Source organism: Carassius auratus, chromosome 18 (assembly GCF_003368295.1).
Source record: "Carassius auratus strain Wakin chromosome 18, ASM336829v1, whole genome shotgun sequence".
Taxonomy (NCBI): Eukaryota; Metazoa; Chordata; class Actinopteri; order Cypriniformes; family Cyprinidae; genus Carassius; species Carassius auratus.
In genome coordinates, this window is record NC_039260.1 from 20,645,707 (window position 1) to 20,671,933 (window position 26,227).

The window sequence follows — 26,227 nt, forward strand, 5'->3', positions numbered from 1 at the left end:
TCCCTCCGTGACAACTTTTGTGAACTGAATATCATTCATGTTCATATAATTCTTGATGTTAAAAATGTTATATTTTATGGCGTAACGGATTTTGTTAGAGTAGCGCATCATATGTGAAAACATTTGTATTCTATAATATTGCATTCATGTATTTTGTGAAAATAAATATTTAAAATATAAATGTGACGTCTGAGGCGTTGCACTAAGTGGCGCCCTCTTCTGGTCACTGTGAGAACAACAGCAGTCGAGAGAGGGGGCGGAGGACGCAGAGGGACAGAGAAAGGGGGAGAGAAAGAAAGAAAAGAGCCTGTGCGTTCACACAGGCGGAGTTTGGTTCTTGCGCACCGTTGGAATCCACTGTCTCTTTATATTTTCCTCGGGATTGCTTGAGGAGACAGAAGGAGCAAGCACGCGCCGTCAGCGAGCAGATGATATAGCTGGTCTATCCCTGTTTCCAGCCTGACAATCGAGCGTATCATCTACAAAAATGTGGCAGCCTGCGTCGGAGCGATTGCAGGTAAGATCGGACGTCTAATTTCTGTAAGAAACGCTTTTATTTGTCTGTCGTTCATTTTGGAGACGCGGTGTGCAGGCCAGTCATCCAGCAAGCCTCATTCAGCCTCCGTTCATCTGATAAACTGCTACACCTCTTCAACTTTGTATCACTGCTCCTGGCTGAAGCTCAGCGCGTATGGACTGCAGCTGCTAGTCTGGTCGCAAAATAGAGCGGAAGTTTTACAGTTCTTCTAACCCATATCATGCCGTTCCAGACCCAAGGCCATTTCCCAGCGTCGGTGTGTCTGTCTGCTGTCTGTGTAATGGCTGGAGCGACGCTGTTGTGCTGCTGGAACCAACTGTGCTCCTGGCCTTGCTGAGGGCGCGTTCACACAGGGCGCGTTCTTGTGTTGCTTTTGCGCTGTTTTTAAACACCGCGAGTCCCACGTCAACGGGAGAGTTTCAAAATTGAGGTTTTCAGGCCTGGAAAAACCCATATAAATTATTTAAATGTGTAAAAGTCACGACTTCTACAAAGTCACTGCTCATCACAAAGCAGATCTGTTAGTTTCAGAAGAGTGCCTACAATCCTACTAAAACCAGCTAAGTTTTTAGCTGGTCCACACTGGTCTTTAAAGGGACAGTGCACCCAAAAATGAAGATTCTTACACGATTTACTCACTCTCCCGTCATTCCAAACTCATAAGACGTTTGTTCATCTTGGAACACAAAATAAGATATTTTTAATGAGATCCGATAGATTTCTGTTCTTCCACATTTTGTACACTTTGAAACAATTATAAAGAGATTGCTAAACTGATATGAATTGAATGGTCTAGTCCACATTTTCTGAAGATAATTGATCTCTTTATATAATGAGCAGATTTAATTCAGTATAAACCCTAATCAGCGCACACATTAGGAGCTCAAGCAGGCTTTCTCGACACGTGAGAACCAGTGAGGTTTATTCTCCTGTGTTATGCAGCACGGGATTAAAAATATCTTAATCTGTGTTCTGAAAATGAACAAAAGTCTAAGTGTTTGGAATGAATTTTTTGTGTGAGTTAATGACAGAATTTTTTACTTAATCATTAGCAGCATCAAACTAGCTACCAGCTGGTCATACCATAGCTTACGATGGCCTTTGAAGCATGAAAGCTGGACAGCCAGCTAACAACCAGCTTGATCTAGCTAATAACCAACTTGAACCGGCAAGAAGCTTTGCTAAAGCTACCATCTTAAACTGAATTTTCTTGTAGCAGTTATTTCCTGGCCATACATCACAAATGGAAAGTCCATGGAAATTGGTTAAAAAGGTGTGGGAATCCTAAAGTATGCAGACACAATACTACGATTGAGCCTTATGTTTTCAAGTCGGAATGTCAACTTAAAACAGCTCAAGATGCCTGATAATATCTGAATGGCACCTCAGACTGGGTTTACACGTACAGCACATCTGTTGACAAGCTGTGCCTTTTTTTTTTTTTTTTTTTTACAGTGTAACTTTGCAAGGAAGCGACACTGGAATCCAGTTTCTGTGCAGAATATTTAGCCAGATTTCTCCAAGGATTCAAATTCATCCAGTTATAGATGAAGTCCAGCAGTTACCTGTAAATCTCCTTCAAATAAAAAAAGAAAAGTTCACGTCAAGTATTTTTATTTTTATCTCCTGGGGTGCTGGGCTTCACGTCTCCACTGTTTGTAATATTATCCAGATGTGGAGCTGGGTGGACTTTGCCAGATAAACTTGCACAACCTTTCCCCAGAGTTTGGCATGGTGACACTGATTAAATAGCATAGTAAACTCTTTTGAAAGCTGCTTTTACTGATTTGATCAACAAAATGTGCGGTTATGCGTATCAAAATGTTTGTCTCAATCCACTATAAACCATTTAAAGACGTAACAAAAGACAGATTTTCCCCTTTTTTAGTTTATCACCAGTAAAATACATAGTATGTACTTCATACACAGTATTTCAGGAACATGTTTACTCGTCAGTTGACACCATTTTAATAATTAATAAATCTGAGTGTTTAAAGCATTCCTGATGCTTTCTTATTGTACATGTATGTACTTAAATAGATAATAGTATATGCTATTTACACTGGTGTTCAAATTAATATTTCCTATATAAAGTACAATATTGTACCTAATTGAATCGCTGTATTGCTCTTAAAAATGTAGGTTCATTATTGGTTTTAATGGTTCCATGAAGAATCTTTTCATGTGACCTTAAAGGTTCTTTATAGTGAAAAAAGTTTATTTTTGTTGAATTTTTTTGATAATTAAAATGATAATTTCAATTCTTCTCACCAGTAAAAATGGTTATTTTAAGAACTGTTTACTGTATGTACTTGGTAATACGTTTAAAAATGATTGCATAGTTAAAGACATGAACTAGAACTGTTTACACACAGTTCAGTTTCCTGGATCTGGAGTGAGCTCTTTCTAATCTCATAAAGACTGGATATAATAGGATTCACTGAATTCCATGGGCTGTATTAAGAGCATTACATCATGGAGATTTTAATCTAATGGGATTATACCATCAAACACTACAATCAGATATTATGTATGGCAACAGTAGGATATTATATCTCATATTGCCGAAGTATAATCAGCAATATGTTAGCCAGTCAAAGAATATATTGAAGAGTTTTGTTCTCTCAGACAGCTCCACTCAGCATAACCCCATTCTCTTGGATCTCAACTGGCCAGAACCAACCTCAAAACCCATTGCTTTTTGAGTAGACCCTTGTGGTTCATTGACTTTGTGCAGACCAGTATTTACTTGTGTTTTCACACTTTGCTCATTTTGAAGTTAGACAGAGCAATTTCTCACTTGGATCTGAGACAGCATGTAGAAAGCATGGTTTAGTACTCTGATAAATGCCAAACGTATCATGTTTATTACAGTAATATTGCAACTTTAATAGAAGTTAAGCGCAGTTGCAATGTTCTTTTCCATATAAAATGATTAAGACTTTTTCTTTAAGATAACAATGAGGTTACAGTGAAGCACTAGCAATGGAAGGTGGCAAGTAGGGACATTTTTTGGAGGATTTAAAAGCATATTGGTCAAAAATATAATTAAAAATGTTCTTCCATACATGATCATGCACATACATAACTAATAGAAGAATAATTATGTCATTGTGGCAAGTTGTAAAATTGGTACAAAAAGGAAAAGATGGATGAAATTATGACTCAAGTTGATTTATCTTAACTGGTAATAAATCCAGGATATTCTGGGTTGAAAACAAGTTAAACTCAGGCCCCGTCCACACGGAGACGCGTTTCTGTGAATACGCACACATTTTTTATCAGATAGGCCTTTCGTCCACACGGATCCGGCGTTTTCATCAGATGAAACCGCTATTTTTTGAAACCGGGTCCCAGAGTGGATATATTTGAAAATGTCGTCTTTGCGTTTTCGCTGGACGGCTAATCTGTATATTTTCTGAAACTATGACGTCATCAGCCCACGTCTCCCCCCTAGTCAGACACCTTTACGTCACGTAACGGCAACAAAAACATGAACAAACACTGAACGATTGTCTTTTTATTAACTAACATTAACACTCATTAATAAATGTATTGTTCCATGTTCGTTTGTGTACCACGCGTAAGGTTTATGAGCATAGTCCAAGTCTTCTTCTCTGCTTTTAGTGTATCTCTGTGGCAGAATTACAGCGCCACATACTGGTCTGGCATGTATACTACATCATTTTGCGGTTTCGTGTGGACGCGGATATTTCTTGAGACGAGGAAAAAAAAGATCGGATTGGGGTCTGTGTGGACGGGGCCTTAGTTGAGTTGGGGAACTTGTGTCAAAATGGAAATGTTCTGTCATTGCTGTGTGTGCTACTGTGTGAGTGAATGGGATTGCTTTGAGGCAAAAACTAGGTTTCACATCACTCCTGCGTGGCTATCTGTAATACAAACGTTCTGCCCAGTGTAATCGAGTGTTACACAAACACACATTCTTAGCATCACAAATCAAGACATCGTTTCTCCGGAGCTGAGGGTCTCACTGTGATTTGAGCAGAGTACCTTCCCAGTGTTGATTCCAAAGACCCTCCAGGCATGGTACAGTTATACGACTGCCACGCTAGTGATGGGCAATGGCCTGATGTTGCAATTAACAAAGGGACTTTGGGCTGATTCTCTTACAATGCATTGAAACAAGATCTAATTCATGAGCCCTCCACACACAAACACTCGTGTACACTAATACTTTTGCAACGCACTTTTCTCAGAATGCATTGAAGCACTCACAGTGTCCGCTGCATGGTAACCATGACTACAGGCAGGCTTTCTCTTTATGGCGTTTCTATGGTAACGGGCATCGCTGTGTTAATGGCGATGCTCAATCTCATTCTCGTGTCTCCCATTCTGTGATCTGGAACCGTTCTGCTGTATTCTGTGTTGTTGTTTTTGAAACTGAGCTTCAGAACTGACCTTTATCAAGTTATAATCAGTGCAGATGAATCCCCCCACCCCCCCCCCATCCCATCCTATCATAAACATCACGTCCAGTGAGATGTTAACATCTCAGACTAGATCATTTAGTAAGTCAGTGATCTGAACACAATGTGCAGGTGAGTAAACATTGATAGAGCTATCCCTTTAGAGTTCACCAGTCTCAGCAGGACTTGTAATTCTGTTCAAATGCCCAAAAAAACAAAACAAACAGAAATTATGCCACCAATGCAAATCATGCCCACATTGATTTGTCTATACTTCAAAAAACATTTTTATTTGTTACAAGCTGTAACTAATTAATGCAAGAAGTTCTTCTTTTCCTCCCATATCTACATAGTCTGTCACTCACATTTTTGAACATAGACTTGAAAGTGCATGATCCAAACCTAATTTTTTATAATTCATGACTGAAAACATTTTGTAATATGATTTTGATGTACCATTTTCATGGGAATGCAATGATTGACTTTAAAATGGGTTTCAAAGGATGCATTTTGAGATTTTAAGTCTTCAAGTGAAATATAATTTCTGATGATTTCTAAAATGTGATAGAGAAAAAGGCAACAAAGACAACGTTGTTTTGTTTTTTTTGACACAGGTCAGAACTCCTGTTATGATGTATGTTTTTGATGTGAACTCTTGTGATAAATTAATCTATTACTTTTCCTACATAATTTTAACAAAACAGATTGGTAAAATATCGATTTAGGAGTCTCAGACCAGGGCTATTCAAATCTTGCTCTGGAGAGCCAATGCTAAATCAGAATATAATGCACTTCTCAGGTCTGCCTTTTTTTAAAAGAGATAGTTCTCCCAAAAATGAAAATTCTGTCATCATTTACTTACCATCAAGTTGATCCAAATCTATATATGAGTTTCTTTCTACTGCTGGATGCAAAAGAAGATATATTTTTTTAAATGTTGAGGAAAAAACAGTTGCTGGCAGCCATTGACATCCATAGTGTGGAGATACAATGAAGACTACTCAATTTAAGTCAATGGCTAACTAGCAACTGTTTGTTTCCCAACATCTTTTAAAATATCTTCTTTTATGTTAACAGAAGAGAAGAAATTCCTATTTTAGGGCAAGTTAATGATTTTCAATTTTTTGTGAACTATCCAATAGTGAACTATCTGTTGCAAAAATTACAATTATGGTAAAAATTAAGAATAAAGTGGGCTCTGGCGAAAACTTTTTTATTATTTTATCTGTGAATTGGTTCTGAAAATAAACAATACTGTTAACCATAAAAGTTCTTAATATCGGCACCGATAATCGGTCCAACTGTATTTTAGAGTATAAACTAAAACAATTTTCTACACTTATTAAATGCAACAAGTTTAAAATGTAATATCCTGTAACAGTTTGATTCACAAAGCCCCAAATCATAAATTAAAGCTAACTATAAGTGCAAATAATTACATTTTCAGCTATAAATACTACTGTAGGTAACAATAGTGTCTGAATTTAAGTTCAAAATATCAAAGATCTGAGTTCAGTTGAGTTCAAATCTCAGAGAATAGCTCATCAGAGGTAACTTGATTTTTGACTTTTAAATAACAGTGAATTTTCTAAAACACTGAGGTCTATCCGGAAAAGACGCCCATGGTAGATGCTAATTCTTTGTCCCATTACAAAATTGCCTGTTGTAGAAATTTCCATCCCACATTGTTCCAGTGTTTGTCATTATAAGGGAACTGAAGTGAACCCACCTTCAAAGTTGAATCCAGTCTTTCTGTAGTGTTTTCGCATGGAGAGGAGAGATTTGGGTTTGGCATTTGTGTGAAGTATGTGTTTTTGGGTGTTCTTTAAAGGATTAATTGAGAGAACTGTAGTACAATACTACCTTATTGCATTACTTGTTACAATGCAGAGTTTCCAAGAATATAATTTGTTGTGTGTGTGTGTGTGTGTGTGTGTGTGTGTGTTGAGTGAGTTTGGGGGTATACCACAGATATGTCTGTCGTTAGCTTCTCTAGTGTCTGGCAGAAATCTCTCACAGGGTTCACGAAGAGCTTATGGGTGGGAATGCGTGTGTGTGCAAATACTTCAGAAAAATATGTGAAAATGAATGCATTTACAGTTAAACCAATGTATATTTTTATTTGTACGTATGTGTGAGTGGTGCTTGTGCTACTTGACATTGATTGGTGTTTTTATGAAGGTGGACGGGGCCAGCATTGACTTTGAGGTTCACCGCTGCCATTGGCATCTTCCCACGCCATTTGGTCAGATATTTGTATCGAGTGGCAGCATGGGACCTCCTACGTGTCTGTCCTAACTTGGCCCTGGCAGGTCCATGTGAAATGAAACACGGACCATCATAAAGTTATATGCAAACCTAGACAGGCAGTACACACTGTAACATTCAAGCTTTGTCTGTACACACTCTTATTCTTAACCTACTATTGGCTTATACCATCTCTGTGTGAAAGTCAGTCTTCAAATAGACCAATAAATCGCCTTTGGAGAGCAACTCGCATTCTTCGCATCTCTTGCAAAGTTTGGTTGGACACATTTTGAGCCAATCGCCTGAGCTGCAAATGCCATGCAATTAATTTGTCTTAAAAGGATAACTCACCCAAAAGTAAAAACTGTCATCGATTACTCACCTTAATATTGTTCATAAGACGTTCGATCATCTTTGGCACACAAATGAAGATATTTTGGATGGCATCCGAGAGCTTTCTGAAACTGCATAGGCAGCAACACAACTGACACGTTCAAGGCCCAGAAAGATAGTAAGGACATTGTCAAAGTAGTCCAAATGACATCAGTGTTTCAACCATAATTTAATGAAGCTAAGAAGGGGAAGCGCAATTGGATTCCTCTGAAATACTGACATGAAAGAGAAAAAATTGCTGCATAAAGTCGTTGCTTTTGTAGCTTCAAAATATTGCAGTTGAACCATTGATGTTGCATGGACTATTTTAACAATGTCCTTACTACCTTTCTGGGCCTTGAACATGGTAGTTGCCTTGCTGTCTATGCAGGGTCAGAAAGCTCTCTGATTTCATCAAAAAATATCTTAATTTGTGTTTCGAGGGGTGAACAAAGGTCGTACAGGTTTGTCACAACCTGTATGAGTAGTGAGTAATTGATTATTGGTGAACTATCCCTTTAATAAATTACTGCAGTGACTAGGCCTATTATATTTGTATAGGCCAAGTTCATATCACCCTGATTCTCTTGTTAAAAACCTAGTAGGATTTTTGGACTAGCTTTTTGGATCATTGTGGAAAATGAGCTCTCTGGCCAAGAAAGGTTTATGATTCTTACAGGTTTTGTTCTTCATGACCATCCTCACAAATAAACACATCTTTTATGAATTTTGAAGCCTGTATACAATAAGTGAACAGCAAAATGTAGGCTATTTGCTATTAAATTTACTGTTACTATTGAGGCGTGAAAATATCTGGAGCGCAGACCATTGAGACATGAATGGGAAGTTCACATTTTGAACAAACAGTTTAACGGAGTTTGAAAACATTGCCTGGATAATCTAATGGTGGCTACACATGTCCCTGAAGATGAGTGGAGACGGCATGGAGATGGCTTTGTAGTTCAGTTGTGGAAGTCATTAAGCGAAGGCCTTTGGCAGCAGTGAAGGCCAAGAACAGTGTTTTGAATTGTTGCAGATATTGGCAGCCGTCGTGAAGACTGTTGCATTTAACTCAAAATATTCTGCAAAGACTCTGTTTATGTGTTTCTGACCTATATTTTTTCAAGACCAAATTGCTGAAGAATGTCGCCAGAAGTTAGCTAAATCTGAGAGTGGATGAAATACGAGGCTTGTCAGATGTAATCAAGCTGATAGCCACCAGAGATCTGGCTGAACCGTTTCCATTGTCTCACTACCTCACTAACTCACTCCAGCTCTCTTGTGTTTTTCTCTTTCTGTCTCTGTCTGTGAGTGATATATGAATGAACAGAGACACTCCTGGTCTTGTTAAACCCATCATTGTAGGACAGACCCACAAACATCCGTATAATGTGTTAAACACTGACCCAGTTTAGGTTCATCTCTCACCCACACACAGCAGGTTGTGGGCACACACAAAAATACATGTTTCACAGTTTAAAGGGGTCATATGATGCAATTAAAATTTTTCATTTCTCTTTGGAGTGTCACAAGCTCTTGGTTCATAAAGAAGATCTGTAACGTTGCAAAGACTAAAGTCTCAAATCAAAAGATATATTCTTTATCTAAGTTAAGACTCTGCCACTCCCCCCTAAAACGTCTCATTCAAACACGCCCCCACATGTCTACATCACTGTGGAAAATTTGCATAATGCCGCCCAAATGTTCACACAAAGAAAGAAGGCGTGGTTTCAGTAACACAGTTAGTGTTGAAACAATCATGTCAGGAAGGTGTGTGTGCATCTAGGAGAAAGCAAAAGCGCTTTATTTGACCTTCTGAAAGTAGATGCATTTAAAAATCTTTAAGATTACTTACAACTGAACAGCAACACATTTTATGGACAACAGTTTCGTGAACCTAGGAGAGGAGATAATTCTGACTTTGCTATGACAATCTGGCGCTTCTGAATCAGCTACTGTAAGTATAATTTGTTATTAGTTTAAGTATTTGCTGTTGAATGTCCAAATGCAGAGTTTTGCGCGTTATGTGTGTGTTTCTTGTGTACTGCAATCACATAGGAGCTTCATCACTGTCTCTGTCACGTCACTGTTCCTCTTTCAGGCTTGAACTGATGGTAAAATTAAGGACATTATTAACTGTCTTAACATTCATTTTGAAAGATGAAGCTCACGATTATGGAAAGGGGCATTACATTTCCGACGAGTGCTACGATATTCAAAACATTACAGCATATCAACATATTCTGTTACACCAATTACACAAAATAATGATCTTTAAAAAAAAAAAAAATCATATGATCCCTTTAAATCTGACAAGTTTTCTACCTCCCTTTTTTATATGCATAGAAACATTGCATATTTTAATTGCATTTTATTTGACATACCATAAACCCTAGTGTAAAGGTGCACAACGTGCCGTCTCTTTGTCTCACACACATGTAGAGAGATAGAGAATAGAGACCGAATGAACGCGCCACATGTAAAGGATATTCTTTGATTTATTTTCCTGTCAAAATAATGGCGTTCCTTTGGAATTCTTCAGATTAAGAACTTCCGGCTTCTCCGGTAGTGGGCGGAGCTAATGCACAAACACAATTTCATTGGCTGGGGCTCACCTATTATCATCCCTGTATTGATTTCAGAAAAACAGTTCAAGCGAACGCACACAACCTGATTAATATTCATGAATTAATCCTTAGTGTGTTTTATATTGTTCTTATTAGTGGTATTCGTACCATTATTTTATCAGTATTTGTGTTCGTTTTTTCCCAATATTTTTTTTACACTTTCAGCTTATTTCATATAAAAATACAGCATGCAGTTGCATCAAACAATGGTATAAACATCATTAATGTAAATTGTGATAATCGTTATTAATAACCAGAATTACATTTTCAAGAGAGTAATCAACAATTATGATTTTTGTCATAATCGTCCAGCCCTACCTTTTTCTCAGTAGAGCATTTGTTTTGGACCTTTGTTTGTTTGCCACGAGTACTCATGTTGATGACACAAATGTGCCAAATAATGGACTCAAACTTTTTGACCAAATGATGAAAACAAGTGTAAAATTTCCAAACCCTGTTTGCCCCATGGCCCCACATTAGTCCATGTTTTGGATATCTCCCTTATGTTTCACCCACTTATCTTGATCTTGAAGCAACTACTGATGAACTGAGGAGTAAAATACTGTATTTTTGATTAGGAACTTATAAGAAGGAACATGTTTAAGAACCGTTGGTTTAATTTGTTGTTAGTGTGGCACTGTGCTGCAGATGTGACCCTTAAGTTTGGTTGAAGATGACAAACTTGGGCATTAGTGTAGTTGAGGTGTGGAAGTCATTAAGTGAAGCTCTTTGGCAGCAGTTTGGGCCAGGAACATTGTTTTGAATAGAATCGTAGCAGATATTGGCAGACCTCAGCTGAGAGATAATGTAAGAAACATTTTGGAGGTTCAAAATAAGTCTATCAAAGCACTTTTGCATGCTCAGAGATACTTTTGCATGCACAGGTACAGTTAAAAATCCAATGAGATGATTTTGTTTTTGCTGGGTCACATTGTTCTCAGCACATGCAGCTTCTAGCAAATCCCAAATAATTCTGAATCCTTAACAATGCTCTTTGGTTTGGTACTAAAGCTTCTTTTTGAAGCTCAGCCCCGTGATGTTTCTTCAGCACTTGTTTTTGTTGGCCACTTAAAACAGAAGTGAAACTGTTCCTGTGGATCAGCCCATTGAAAACTTGCCTAAGTTACAGAAACGTGCATCCAGTGTTGATGTAAAGGGAGAAAATGTGTGTCGAGGCTTCCTGAAATGAGGACTCTACTCTGAGAATGTCCTCTTGTTTCTCAGAAACTCTCTCTCTCTGGAGAGGAACACTTCGCTCTGCAGGAGGTAAAGTTTGGATAACAATATCTTATTTCAGGAAGGGAAGTTTAAGGTCGACATACCAAAACTTTGAATTATCATTGTTTTAGAAGACATTTTATTATGACCCTGCGGAAATGCAGACTGATATGTTTTGGTAAACATTTGAGCACAAATAAAGAGCAGGACGTTTTTCATGGAAGGCCTCCATTGCTCCTTCTCTACGTTCTTCTGTTGAATAAGCTGTAAATAGATTATTTTTGAGATAAGACAGACGCCTGTGAAATATCACACAAGTGTGTCATAAACTTTAACTTGGATGTTATGCGCGAACAATTCATTCATCTGTCCAAGTTGTTGAAATGGTGTTTTATGAGTTTAAACAGAGGCACCTGTGAATCTGTATTTGTTAAAAATGTTCAAACTGCAGCCTAAACTGAGTTCTTCTTCTCTTTTTCCAGCATTTACAGACCATGCTGAAGACCAAACTCAACGTGCTGACGCTCCGCAAGGAGCCGCTGCCTACAGTGATCTTTCATGAGCCAGAAGCCATCGAGCTGTGCTCCACCGCACCTCACACCAAGAACCGCACACACACAGGATACAAGGTGAACAAGCTGTTGTGTTTAATGCTCAATGACAAATAAGAGCGTCTTAAAAGAAAAACAAGTGTGACAAGTTCCTAGTAATGTATGTTGTTGTCATGTACTTTTGAAAAAAACGTTGATACCATTTTCGCAAGAAGTTTAAATTTATCGTCATGTGGTGCAACCATCAAGTAATAAAGGAAATAACCTTTTTTTTAGTTATTCCTTGAATGCATGTGAGTGTAAACGTCTTAATATTTTATAATCTATAAAAAAAAAATCTGTTTTTAGAAATATCGTGATTTATTAATTCAAGATATAATGTAATTGTGTTTTTAGGGAGTCGAACTGCATGACATGTTATAATCTGAACTAACCTTGCTTTGTCTTAAAAATATACAATTATCAAATATTTTATCGACTGATGATGTGTCTTCTCTATAATATTATTTAATGTATTATGTCTTATCTGGATCTTGGTTGCACCAAATGATTTGGCAGACAAAAGGTTTTCAAATTTAAACAAACAGTCAAGCAGTTCTGTTAAAATATTTGTAGTTTTTGTTCTTTTCAAGAATGTCACAGTTTTAACGAGGTTTCTTCGTCATGATCTCAGGATAGTTGAATCACCTCAATGTTTAAAGATGTAGATTTTGCATGCATATCTACAAAACACATTAATAGATCTAAACATATAAGTGTGCATCATGTCATTGACCCGATTTGATTTTTAAATGTAAAAGAGCTCCACAATGACCCAACTAATCCTGAAGATATTCAAATTGAAGTGTGTTATTTTGTTCTGCAGTGTTTTGAGTTTGGGCAGGACAACCTATTTGTCCAGTGGGAAAACAATATTTTTTGAAGTTCCAATAGTAGTGCACAAATGACACGCTTCACATATTAAAAATGGATTCCTGCATTTGGATTTATTCGTGTTCTAGTGTTTGTCGACCTGTCCTTGTAGAATATTATAGAGTCACATGCATGTATTGAGAGAAAAGAACATCCGAATAATACATCAGCTAAAAATACAGAAAATCTCTCAAGGATATCGGCCTACTAAAGAAGCTGCGATGTTGTTGCCATGGAAACCTCAGCATCCATTCATGGCAAAATGCTGGCTAAGACAAACGCAGAGTATCTCTGTCTCTGTCGTGTTTCTTCCACCTCACTAGTGTTTCTCGTTCCTTCTCTTGAAAGCCGTAGAGCCTCCATAATTTATGCCACATTTCTACCATTAAGGAATGTACTGTGGGCACATATTTGCGCTCCGTTGAAACATTTCGCATATTTTCATCTGTGTATTTTAACATGGACCTCAGAGAATATAAAGCATCTGGTTTGCCCTAAACACACTCACTCACACTCCACCACAAGCATTTCTACATTTTTGGGTGTAGAATGGTTTTCTAATGATTTGCATGTTTCTTGAGATGGCAGAGGCCGTTTGAACCGATGTCTGACCACGTGTTGTTGCACGAGGGTAGCTGTTAGAGAGGGTTAGTGATAGAAAGACAGAAAGAAGCACCTAATCATCCATTGAGACCCTTTGATTATGTAACGACACAACAAAGCTAGCCTATATGCTGTTTCCATGGCGATCATCCCCGCTCTGTGTGTGTGTGTGTGTTCTATACACACACTCCTGTGCTCCCTTCTCACTAGGCAATAGCATATATGAAATGTAGAGGTGCTCCGATCACGATCGGCCGATCGTTATGCGCATCTCGTCAGTAAAGCCGGTTTTCTAATCAGCGGTTAATTCCATCAGGTGCGTGATTTCACATAGAGCAGCTGTTACTACACAGAGCCGTTGTTAATAGAGAAGATGCGCAAATCACGTTAATTTTCAGCGTTTATTGGCCCATCTTCTCTATTAACAACGGCTCTGTGTAGTAACAGCTGCTCTATGTGAAATCACGCACCTGATGGAATTAACCGCTGATTAGAAAACCGGCTTTACTGAGGAGATACGCATTAACGATCGGCCGATCGTGATCGGAGCACCCCTAATGAAATGTCTGCTCTTCTTGTTTGAACCAGTGTTATTTTAGTGTCATTGAGATGCTATTGTAGTTTTATTAACATAATAAAATTAGATTAAATTAAATTTATTAGTTTTATTTTTTATTTTTTTAAATGTTTATATAGATTTAATTCATGTTTTAAGTTCAGTTATTTTAATGCATGAATTTAAACTATATTAAAATTCTAAATGCTGCTTCAGCAACTAGCTGAAATAAAATGAGCTTAAGTCTAGGAATTTTTGTTGTATTTTTTTTTTATTTTCTGTTTTTATTTTAATTGTAAAGTTGACTACCATGTTATGTGTGTTTCTTTGTTTTCGTAACCTGGTTAGTTAATTTCTTTTATATATATATATATATATATATATATATATATATATATATATATATATATATATATATATATATATATATATATATATATATATATATATATATATATATATATATATTTCAAAGTATTATTATGTTATTGTTTTGTTTTTATATTTAAAATGTTAAAGTTTCATTAGTTTTGTTGTTTTGATCTGGGTTAGTTTCATATGTCTTCATATTGATTTAGAATTGTATTAATTGTACTACTAATTATATATATATTTATGTATGTATGTATGTTTAAGTAACTAGTTTTAATAATCCCGATTTCAAGCCATTTCTTGTTTCAGGATTGTCTTATTCCTGTTCTTAATAGTTCGCGTCTCATTGAGATTGTACTGGGTGTTGTTTCTGCAGTGTGTGTGCCGACAGATGTGATTGAATGATGAATGTTTCCCATGAATGTGTGTGTTGTTGTGTGTCTGTAACTGTGGTTTCTGTATTGATCTCCTCATAACTGTGTGGTTTGTGGAACTGGCCGCTCTTTAATCAGGGTCACACATGGGTTTAAACTGTCACCACAATACGCCATAAACACATTCTTCCTCTGCCCTGTTGTCTCTGTCTTATTCTTAGAATTCCCATGAACTGAATAAGCACTTTGAGAGAGCGAGACCCTGTTAAAGAAGCCATGAGGCTGAAGTAGACATCCTTGGACTTGAAAATGGCACTTATTGTGCAATCTGGGTACTGTTAGGGTACTAATACACAAGTTTTTGGTTGATGGTCTGTGGAAGGTTGTGCTAGACAGACATCTTTGAGCGTCACATTTTTAAAGCCAGCATTAAATATCATTTGGCATATTTTTTATAAAGGCATGTTCTTAGATCTCATTCACCTATGTTTTTTTTTTTACCTCATAATGTTGGAAATCAAAATTTCATCATTAATGGAAACATTATTTTTGTGTGTGTGTTGAATTGCTTTAACCCCGCCTCTGCAATCTCACGTTCATCTGCCAGCACTTTTAAGCACAATGGCCAAAAATCATGTTTTGCTCAATAATCCACTATTAAGACTCACAAATGAATCAGCAGTTTAAACGAATTGGTTAAGTATATGATTCAATGACTCGCTCATTAAGACAGTAAATTGCAGCCACCTACTAACAGGTATAGCTTCATATTTAAAAGTATCATTTCATTTGATAAAATCATTTAATATTTCAGTTAAAATAAAGTTTTTTTTTTTTTTATGCCCCATAATGGTAAAAATGTTGAATCAACAATGTGGTAATCAACCAAATCACAGAAACATGTAAACGTTGACCAGCTTTAACTGAATTGACCAGGAAGAGTCTCTTCAACTGTTTCTGTGCCATGACAGAGAAAACAGACTCCAGAAGATGATGTTTCTGCAAATGTTGCGAAAGCACCTCATGCGGCGACTCTGAGAATGCGGCACACATTTGTCCAGCATTATGTTTTGAGTTCTGACAAATTTCGAAATACAGTGACGCACAAAATTTGCTTGTGTAGCTGTTAGCGTCTGTGTTCACACACTTGTGTAGAGAATGTGTCTGGACCTCAGCAGTGTAGCAACACTTAGAGCGGGTGACTCATAGCGCGCGCGTGTGTGTGTGTGTGTGTGTGTACTAGCTACTCTTCATTTAGATGCTTTTTTTTTGTGAGAATGTGTTTGGTGAGAGTTTATTTCTGTGTATGTTGGTGCTGTATGTTTGGGAAAGCCTTCATTATGAAAGATTCTTTCTGTGAGCTCAGCGCGTACAAAGTCTGTTCTGTGTGCTGTTTACACACACAAACACACACACACACACACATTTAAATATATTCTGTTAACACACATAGTGACCCCCCCCCCCCCCACTCAAACACACACACACACACACACAGACCAAATAAAGCCATCACTTTCCCTCAGAAGAAACTTTCTCTGGCTTAGGCACACACACACACACACACTCTCTCTGTGTATATGACTGTGTGCAGATGTGTTTCGGGGGACACATGCGCCTCTCATTCTGGAATCATTAACGTTCCGCTCTGGAATGCTGAGCTGGTGAAGAGTGTTGAGCAGCAGAAGACTGTGATTCGTCACGCTGCCACCTGCTGGACACAAGAGTCAGCAGCAGAGCCACTTGTTTAGTTGTAGAGCTTTATGAGTGTGTGCTGGAAATATTTGTTGGTTTTTGACTGATTTGTATATGCCATTACATAATAGACAAAGTAGTACTGGGTACTATAATTTTTTTTGGTACTGCCTTGTGATTTAACTAGTTATTTGGTTGAAAATACCGCAGTAAATATAATATAATTTTTTTAAATAAAATTTGGTTGGCACACAAAATTGCAAGCCTATTAACCTTGTAAATATAGATATATCGCTTTGTACAGACAAAATTGACTGTTTGGTTGAAACAGAAGTTTCTCTGAAAAATAAAAATAAATCGAATTATTTTGTTGTAAATACATGAATGTCGAAAATTTTTACTGAAAGGCTAAAAAAATTGAGATACATCTATTTTTGTCCATAACACCCAGCCCTTGGAATAAAGTACTAAAGGAGTGAATCACATACATAATTGTGGCCACATGTTGCATAACAGAGTTGCACAAACAACATTGCTTCTCCATGTACTTGGTGTAGGTTTGTGCATGTGCTTCCACTGTGTGGATATACTACATGTTTTACGTTATTTTAGTTAATTTACAATCATAGGATGCTGTATTTTCATCAGGTTAATGTATTTGCAGTCAGTCACTTTGAGCCCTGAGCATCAGGGATCTGGAAGAGCAGCTGTATTGTCGGATGGCTCTCAGTGGTCTGGATGTGAGAGGACGGAGAGATGAATGAGCGCTCTGTCGCTGTCTAGACTCTGTGGTGACTGAGAGGCATCAATCTGCCCGTGTTTGATGATTTCTCAGAGTTTAAACCTGAGATACACGCTCCCACACACAGGAGCAGACATCGTGAGGTTCGTGTGAACAAACACACACTTTCTCAGAAAGTCTGTAATCTGTCATGTCGCCGCTGAGGGAACACACATCACATAGATGAGGAATGACTTGATGGAAGGGTGAGGATCGTGGATAGGATGGTTTTGATTTTAGTTTTATTTAATAAAACAAATATTACTTACTGTAAATATTATCTTACTGTAAATAATTCATTGGTGAAGGTCACTCCTAACTAAAAAAAGATTATCTATCTATCTATCTATATATATATATATATATATATATATATATATATATATATATATATATATATATATATATATATAATATATATATAAAATATTGTTGTTGTTTTTTTGTTTTTTTTTCTTTGTTAACTGGGCTGTTAAACTTTGGCTTCATTTAATATATTTTAATGATTTTTGGGGAGTTTTTTTCTTTTTTTTTTCTTTTTTGGCACAAAACATTTAGCTTACCAGAGTTTGTATGCATCTTTTGTGTGTGTGTGTGTGTGTGTGTGTGTGTGTGTGTGTGTGTGTGTGTGTGTGTGTTTTATATAGACTATTGTTCAAAAGTTTGAGGTCAGATACATATTTTTCTAAGAAATCACTTATGCTCATCATGGTTGCGTTTATTCGATCAAAAATACAATAAAAAATTTGAAATATTATTGCAATCTAAAATAGCTGTTTTCTATTAGAATATATTGCCAAATGTAATTTATTCCTGTGATGCACAGATGAATATTCAGCATCATTACTCTTCAGTGTCACATGATCCTTCAGAAATAATTCTAATATACTGATTTGCTTCTTAAGAAATATTTCCAGTTATTATCAGTGTTAAAACAGTGTGTCCTTCCTGAATAAAAGTATTAATTTCATACGGACCCTCATCTTTTGAACAGTAGTCAACACTTCTCACATTTTTTCTTGTTGTGTTATTGAGTTCATTTGCGATTAAGGCCTCATGTTATCCATCAGGTATTGGAAACACACGTCGTAGAGTAGTGAGGGGCTGCTTTCAGCTCGAATGCTTTCCTCCAGAAGAGAACACTCATCCTCTCTCTCATTCTCTCTCTCGCTCTGATGTAAATCACTTTCAGGAGAGAAGAGATATTACAGGCATTTCCGCTCCCTGCTCGCAGGAAGGCCTCATCTTTCTGTTTCAGACACGAGAGAAGGAATGAGATTAAGAAAAACCAAACGCATCTGGAGAGAGAGACGCTACAGTCATGTTCATGAGAGGGATGAATTGGCATTGTGTTCTGAAATTCTCTTAGCAAGTACAGCACAGATGTTCGACTTCTTGCATGTCTTCAAAGTTTGTACAGTGTGTAATGCAACAACAAAAAAATTGTTTAATTGAATACTTAAACGAGTTAAAGAAATGGGAGGCCAGAGTTAGACCTTGTGGATGCAGACTAAACAAAACGTCTGGAAGAGGAAAACAGATAGACAGACATAGTATTTTCTTCCCAAACCTTTGCCAAAACACATGCATTCAAACACAACAAGATCAGGTATTCACAACTACTCCTCTTCACTGAAATCTTTTGTTTTTCTTAAAAAATAATAATAATAATTAAAAAAAAAACAGTCTATCTCTAAAGTTCATATATAGTGTGTGTGTGTGTGTGTGTGTGTGTGTTATTATTATAATTATTTTTTTTTTCATTTTTAATTAAAGGTTATGATTTATGTGAAGTAGTGTAACCATCAAGAAACGAAACACATTTAATATGTGTAAAATCTTTATTATTTTTTAAAAAGAATGTGACGAATTCTGCTTTTAGTTTTAAAATGTGTTACATGATTACATGGTATCATTTTAATATAATAATAATTATAATATGGACATTATAATATAAATATGGGGCTATATGCTCCTGGTAGGGTCTCCCAAGGCAAACAGGTCCTTGGTGACGGGCCAGACTAAGAACAGTTCACAAAACCCCTTATGGAAAAATTTAAATCGAGGACCGTGACGTCGCCTGGCATGGCGCAGCCGGGGCCCCACCCTGGAGCCAGGCCCGGGGTTGGGGCTCGTATGCGAGCGCCTGGTGGCCGGGCCTTCCCCCATGGGGTCCGGCCGGGCTCAGCCCGAAGGAGTGACGTGGGGCCGCCCTCCTGTGGGCTCACCACCTGCAGGAGGGAGCGTAAGGGGCCGGTGCATAGTGGATCGGGCGACAGTCGTAGGCGAGATCCCCGACGACCCGATCTCTGGACACGGAATCTGGCTTTAGGGACGTGGAATGTCACCTCGTTGGCGGGGAAGGAGCCTGAGCTTGTGCGGGAGGTCGAGAGGTACCGACTAGAGATAGTCGGGCTCACCTCAACGCACAGCTTGGGCTCTGGAACCACACTTCTTGAGAGAGGCTGGACTCTCTACCACTCTGGAGTTGCCCATGGTGAGAGGCGGAGGGCTGGAGTGGGGTTGCTAATAGCCCCCCAGCTCAGCCGCCATGTGTTGGAGTTTACCCCGGTGAACGAGAGGGTCGCTTCCCTGCGGCTTCGAGTCGGGGATAGGTCTCTCACTGTCGTTTGTGCCTACGGGCCGAACGGCAGTGCGGACTACCCGGCCTTCTTGGAGTCTCTGGGAGGGGTGCTGGAAAGTGCTCCGACTGGAGACTCCGTCGTTCTACTGGGGGACTTCAACGCTCACGTGGGCAGTGACAGTGACACCTGGAGGGGCGTGATTGGGAGGAACGGCCCCCCTGACCTGAACCCGAGCGGTGTTCTGTTATTGGATTTCTGTGCTAACCACGGTTTGTCCATAACAAACACCATGTTCAAGCATAAGGGTGTCCATCAGTGCACGTGGCACCAGGACACCCTAGGCCGGAGGTCGATGATCGACTTTGTGGTCGTGTCATCAGACCTTCGGCCATATGTCTTGGACACTCGGGTGAAGAGAGGGGCGGAGCTGTCAACTGATCACCACCTGGTGGTGAGTTGGATCCGATGGCGGAGGAGGAAGCTGGACAGACTCGGCAGACCCAAACGTACTGTGAGGGTCTGTTGGGAACGTTTGGCCGAGCCCCCTGTCAGAGAGATCTTCAACTCCCACCTCCGGCAGAGCTTCGACCGGATCCCGAGGGAGTCTGGAGATATTGAGTCCGAGTGGACCATGTTCTCCACCTCCATTGTCGCTGCGGCTGCTCAAAGCTGTGGCCGTAAGGTCTCCGGTGCCTGTCGAGGCGGCAATCCCCGAACCCGGTGGTGGACACCGGAAGTAAGGGATGCTGTCAAGCTGAAGAAGGAGTCCTATCGGGCCTGGATGGCTTGTGGGACTCCGGAGGCAGCTGACAGGTACCGGCAGGCCAAGCGGACTGCAGCCCGGGTAGTCGTGGAGGCAAAAACTCGGGCCTGGGAGGAGTTCGGTGAGGCCATGGAGAAAGACTATCGGTTGGCCTCGAAGAGATTCTGGCAAACTGTTCGACGCCTCAGGAGGGGGAAGCAGTGCCCTACCAACACTGTTTACAGTAGAGATGGGCACCTGTTGACCTCAACTGGGGATATCGTCGCACGGTGGAAGGAATACTTCGAGGATCTCCTCAATCCCACCGACTTGTGTTCCGTTGAGGAAGCAGTGGCTGGGGACTCGGAGGAGCACTCGTCCATCACCCGGGCTGAAGTCATCGAGGTAGTTAAAAAGCTCCTCGGTGGCAAGGCACCGGGGGTGGATGAGATCCGCCCCGAGTACCTCAAGTCTCTGGATGTTGTGGGGCTGTCTTGGCTGACACGCCTCTGCAACATCGCATGGCGGTTGGGGACAGTACCTCTGGACTGGCAGACCGGGGTGGTGGTCCCTCTTTTCAAGAAGGGGGACCGGAGAGTGTGTTCCAACTATAGGGGGATCACACTTCTCAGCCTCCCTGGGAAAGTCTATGCCAAGGTACTGGAGAGGAGAATTCGGCCGATAGTGGAACCTCGGATTCAGGAGGAACAGTGTGGTTTTCGTCCCGGTCGTGGAACACTGGACCAGCTCTATACCCTTTCCAGGGTGATGGAGGGTTCATGGGAGTTTGCCCAACCAGTCCACATGTGTTTTGTGGACTTGGAGAAGGCATTCGACCGTGTTCCTCGCGGCATCCTGTGGAGGGTGCTCCGGGAGTATGGGGTCGGCGGCTCCCTACTTAGGGCTGTTCGGTCGCTGTACGACCGGAGCAAGAGCTTGGTTCGCATTGCCGGCAGTAAGTCAAACCTGTTCCCGGTGCATGTTGGACTCCGGCAGGGCTGCCCTTTGTCACCGGTTCTGTTCATAATTTTTATGGACAGAATTTCTAGGCGCAGCCAAGGGCCGGAGAGTGTCCGGTTTGGGGACCATATGATTTCGTCGCTGCTTTTTGCGGATGATGTTGTCGTGTTGGCCTCCTCAGACCAGGACCTTCAGCGTGCACTGGGACGGTTTGCAGCCGAGTGTGAATCGGCTGGGATGAGAATCAGCACCTCCAAGTCCGAGGCCATGGTTCTCAGTCGGAAAAGGGTGGATTGCCCACTTCAGGTTGGTGGAGAGTTCCTGCCTCAAGTGGAGGAGTTCAGGTATCTTGGGGTCTTGTTCACGAGTGAGGGAAGGATGGAACGTGAGATTGACAGACGGATCGGTGGAGCTTCTGCAGTAATGCGGTCGCTGTACCGGTCTGTCGTGGTGAAGAAGGAGCTGAGCTGTAAGGCAAAGCTCTCGATTTACCGGTCAATCTACGTTCCTACTCTCACCTATGGTCATGAGCTGTGGGTCATGACCCGAAAGGACAAGATCCCGGATACAGGCGGCCGAAATGAGCTTTCTCCGTAGGGTGGCTGGGCGCTCCCTTAGAGATAGGGTGAGAAGCTCGGTCACTCGGGAGGAGCTCAGAGTAGAGCCGTTGCTCCTCCACATCGAGAGGAGCCAGCTGAGGTGGCTCGGGCATCTATTTCGGATGCCTCCTGGACGCCTTCCCAGGGAGGTGTTCCAGGCACGTCTCACCGGGAGGAGGCCCCGGGGAAGACCTAGGACACGCTGGAGGGACTATGTCTCCCGGCTGGCCTGGGAACGTCTCGGGGTCCCCCCGGAAGAGCTGGAAGAAGTGGCTAGGGAGAGGGAAGTCTGGGCGTCTTTGCTTAGACTGTTGCCCCCGCGACCCGGCCCCGGATAAGCGGCAGATGATGGATGGATGGATGGATATTATATAATATTTTTTCCCCAAAGTGTTTCTTTTTTGGAAAATGTAAAATGTAATTAATAAATCGACCCAAACAAAAAAGTCCTTAATTAATACTTACAGTTCTATAATAATTTATAGTTTTAAAGAGTTTTATTTTTTTCCATTATTATTGCAATTCCACAAAATGATTACTGAACTGAAAGTTATGTAATATAATATCCATACTGTGTTTCTATCATGCACAGATATGTGAAAATAAATACTGAGAAAAATAAAATAATTAAAAAATGATAGATGAAACAAAACATTTCCGCATATTCTCAGTATAACAAAATATATAACACATTCAGTAACCAGTAAAGCAAACACATGTATTGTTTTCAGGTTATTAACTAGTTGTTTATTGTGTGCCCAAATGTTTTGCATATATATCTATATCTTTCATGCATGTGGGCATTTGTCTGAATTTTTCTTTTTGTGTGTTCCCCTCACTAGGTGACCTACCTTGGCAAGGTGACTATTTCCGGCACTCACTTCCTGTCCGGCTGCACAGAGTCAGCTGTGGTGGGATTATGGGACACCAAGCGGACTTCAGTGACCCACGATGACTCCATCACCTCAAGCAACGGCATACTGGAGATCCGGCCGTTCCAGGTACGACTGCATCACCTGGACGGCCGGGGTGAGACCACGGGGGCCATGGACACCTTCCAGGTGGCTCGCATCGCGTACTGCACGGCGGATCACGACGTCAGCCCCAACGTCTTCGCCTGGATCTACCGGCAAATCAACGACGATCTGACCTTCCAGATGGACTGCCACGCCGTGGAGTGCGAAAGTAAACTGGAGGCCAAAAAACTGGCGCACTCCATGATGGAAGCCTTTAAGAAAACCTTCCACAGCATGCACAGCGAAGGACGCATCCACAAGAGCGGCTCGTCCGACGAGTTCCCCGAAGAGGCCAGCACACCCGACGACGGCTGAGAGACCCCCGGGGCTCGGGAACGCCTCTCGCGCTCTTCACGTCTTTGTGCCATAATAGAATATGCAGAAAAATAACCACAGCAGAAAGAGAACGCAAATGGAAATTCAAACCACAAACCAAGAAACTAGTCTGCCTTTTTTCCGTCTCGGCTCCCAGACAGTTCGTGCCCGTTTTATTAAAGCGTCCACACTCCCACTGGAAAGCTGCTGGTTTTGATATGGCAGGTGTGAATTGGCAAGAACTTGTTACACGTTCACCTGTTATGTTGCTTTCGTCCTGCCCATCAAAACCGTTGGATCTGGGAGTTCCTGATGTGTGTGCTGAAATCTTTTATGTCATTTTTTTTTAGATAATGCAGAGGTGTGTTTCCGAGAGATAAAAAAGATATTTATGGTGGGCAGCCAGTCCAGGGCATTTCTTTACCTTTATAGGGCCATTGAAGTGTAATTATAGGGACCATGCATCGATATCAGTGTTATTTTTTTTTTTTTAAATGCCAAAAGTCAATGTGCGACCTAGGGTTTGTTTGTCTGCAGCTCATGAGCCTTTGATTAACTATGGAACGGGTTCTCTTCTACAAACTGAGTGCGCTTGTCTGTCCAGCGTAGTTTAGTGTGTTTGTGTGCACGAGGCGCTTTCCAACAGAAAATACTAACGCTTTTGGGTTAAATAAAATGTTGAAAGCAAGATGTTCCAGATGCATCTGTATTTTAAAGCCATAGTTCACTCAAAATTAAAATTCTGTCATCATTTACTCAACCTCATTTCTTTGTGTATATTTCTGTTGAGCACAAAAGAAGACATTTTGAGGAGTGTTGGGAACTAATAATTGCGGTAGCCATGAACTTCCATAGTATAGAAAAAAATATATATATATTATGCAAGTCAATTGTTAACGGCAGCTGTTTGGTTACCAACATTCCCCAGATTTTCTTCTTTTGTGTTGAATAGAAGAAAGAGACTTTCATTTTTTGGGTGAACTATTATTTCTTGAACTCCTGCAGGGTCATGTTCACTCTTGTTTTTAAGCGAAATCCAGTCATTCTGATAGTAGTCTGCAAACGTTTTGTGAGGAGGAAAGAGTTCACCGTGCAGATTTTGCTTGGTTTGAAAGAGGCTTAAGTGTGAGCTGAGCTTGATACATTGCTAAGCTATTTATAGTAGACCTTTCGACGAAAAATGTACGATATTGTGACCACACCTGTAATTCACCAAACTTGCGATAGGTCCTTTTGAAACAAGGCTTCATGAAAAAAAAATTTTGTTGTTGTTTTTTCGAATTGCTGAATCAAACTCCCCAAAACATGTGATTTTAGCTTAAGGCTTTGTGATGCCGAATTGTTTCAAACCTCGACTTCAAAACATAAAAATTCAGATGCTGTGGATCTAGTGAAACTAGCAGTGGTTTTTTAACTGAGTCAGGTTCATTTTTAATAAAGTTTGCATGTATAATTTAAGAAAATTAGGCTATACTTCTAATTACGCTTCTAATTGCCTAGCACCTGCCAAATGAAGCAAAAACAATAATTACAATACAAATTAATAAAACGCAAACTTCAAAGAACCTTCATATGTAATTATTTGTGGATTACCTTTAATAGATTACACTTTCATGAAAATATTTGCAGTTGGTTTATAAAAGGTGTCATAATGCATGAGTTTTTATTACGTTTACACTTTTTTTGACCAGCAGGTGCCGCCAGTCTGTACAGATTTTGTGTGCTTTGAAACCGTAAATGATTTTATGAAGCAAATGATTCAGCTGATTCCAAGCTTCAAAAAGCGTTGTTTCTGCCATCGCTAACGGTCCTTCGTTCACGTGTTGGGACGACTTTCTGGTGGATTTGGAGAGAGCGGTGTTAATGTTTTGTGCAGGGAGAGGGAGGACCCCAATAGCATAGCTGCCCCTTAGAGTGCCTGTCTCTCCCATGCTGAATGTATGACGTCTCTTGTGCTGCAAGCGCTATATACAGTATGTACTGGTACTGAAAGCCTTTTTTAAATATTATTATAATTTTACTTTTTTTTTGGTTTAAATATACATTTGTATTTGCAGGTAATTTGGAAGCTGTATAGTGGTTTAGAGTCACTCTTTGTACAAGATGCCCAGCAGCACGTGTGTGTAATTATAATGCATGCGTGATTTTACACGTGGCTCCACCCACCTGTGAAAACCCTGTTATGGGACAATGGAGTGTGGAGCATCGAGCAGATGAATGAACCGACTCTACTTTGAATTCTGATTTGAAATCGGATTCTAATTGGGATTTGGATTCTGTTGGAGTGCATCTGGCAGTGACATTTATAAATCTAAAGAAATATATATAAAAGATATAGAGCTACAGTGTATTTGAAAAAAAAAAAACATTTGATTAGTGTAAATACAAATGTATCCATTTTTTCTTCTTCTTTTCAATAATGCATTAAATGTTTGATATTTTGAAGTGACAAGCACCATTGAAGAAATCAGTGTTAAGGCCGACTGTGAATTTGGCCTGGAAGCGGAGGCCAGCCTTCATTGTGAGTGATGAAATGTCAGGAGAGAATGAAGATGAGCGTCTCGTTGTTGTTGTTGTTGTTGTTTTTTAATTTGTAAAATTGCAGATGAACATTCTCACTACGTACGTCTTAATGGCTCAGACCCGCTTTAATGTTCTGAAATGTTACCATGTGTTTTTTATGCTGTATTTGCAAAGATAAAAAGATACAGTCATATATAAACTATATACCAAGCTA

The 26,227-nt window shown here is 39.9% G+C and overlaps 1 protein-coding gene across 1 annotated transcript; it reads left to right on the plus strand.

Moving 5' to 3' along the window:
* The first annotated feature begins 301 nt into the window (after positions 1-301).
* LOC113118633 (PTB-containing, cubilin and LRP1-interacting protein-like) lies at positions 302-26,227 on the plus strand. The gene is made up of 3 exons (XM_026287964.1): positions 302-517; positions 11,912-12,058; positions 23,002-26,227. The coding sequence occupies exons 1-3, from the start codon at positions 488-490 to the stop codon at positions 23,488-23,490; spliced, it is 666 nt and encodes a 221-aa protein (XP_026143749.1). The 5' UTR covers positions 302-487; the 3' UTR covers positions 23,491-26,227.

What these genes read in the sequence shown, in the direction of transcription:
- LOC113118633 (XM_026287964.1), top strand. Translation starts at nt 488, where the DNA reads ATGTGGCAGCCTGCGTCGGAGCGATTGCAG. An exon ending in CTGCGTCGGAGCGATTGCAG is followed by an intron (nt 518 to 11,911) that starts GTAAGATCGGAC and finishes CTCTTTTTCCAG; the next exon opens with CATTTACAGACCATGCTGAA. An exon ending in GCACACACACAGGATACAAG is followed by an intron (nt 12,059 to 23,001) that starts GTGAACAAGCTG and finishes TCCCCTCACTAG; the next exon opens with GTGACCTACCTTGGCAAGGT.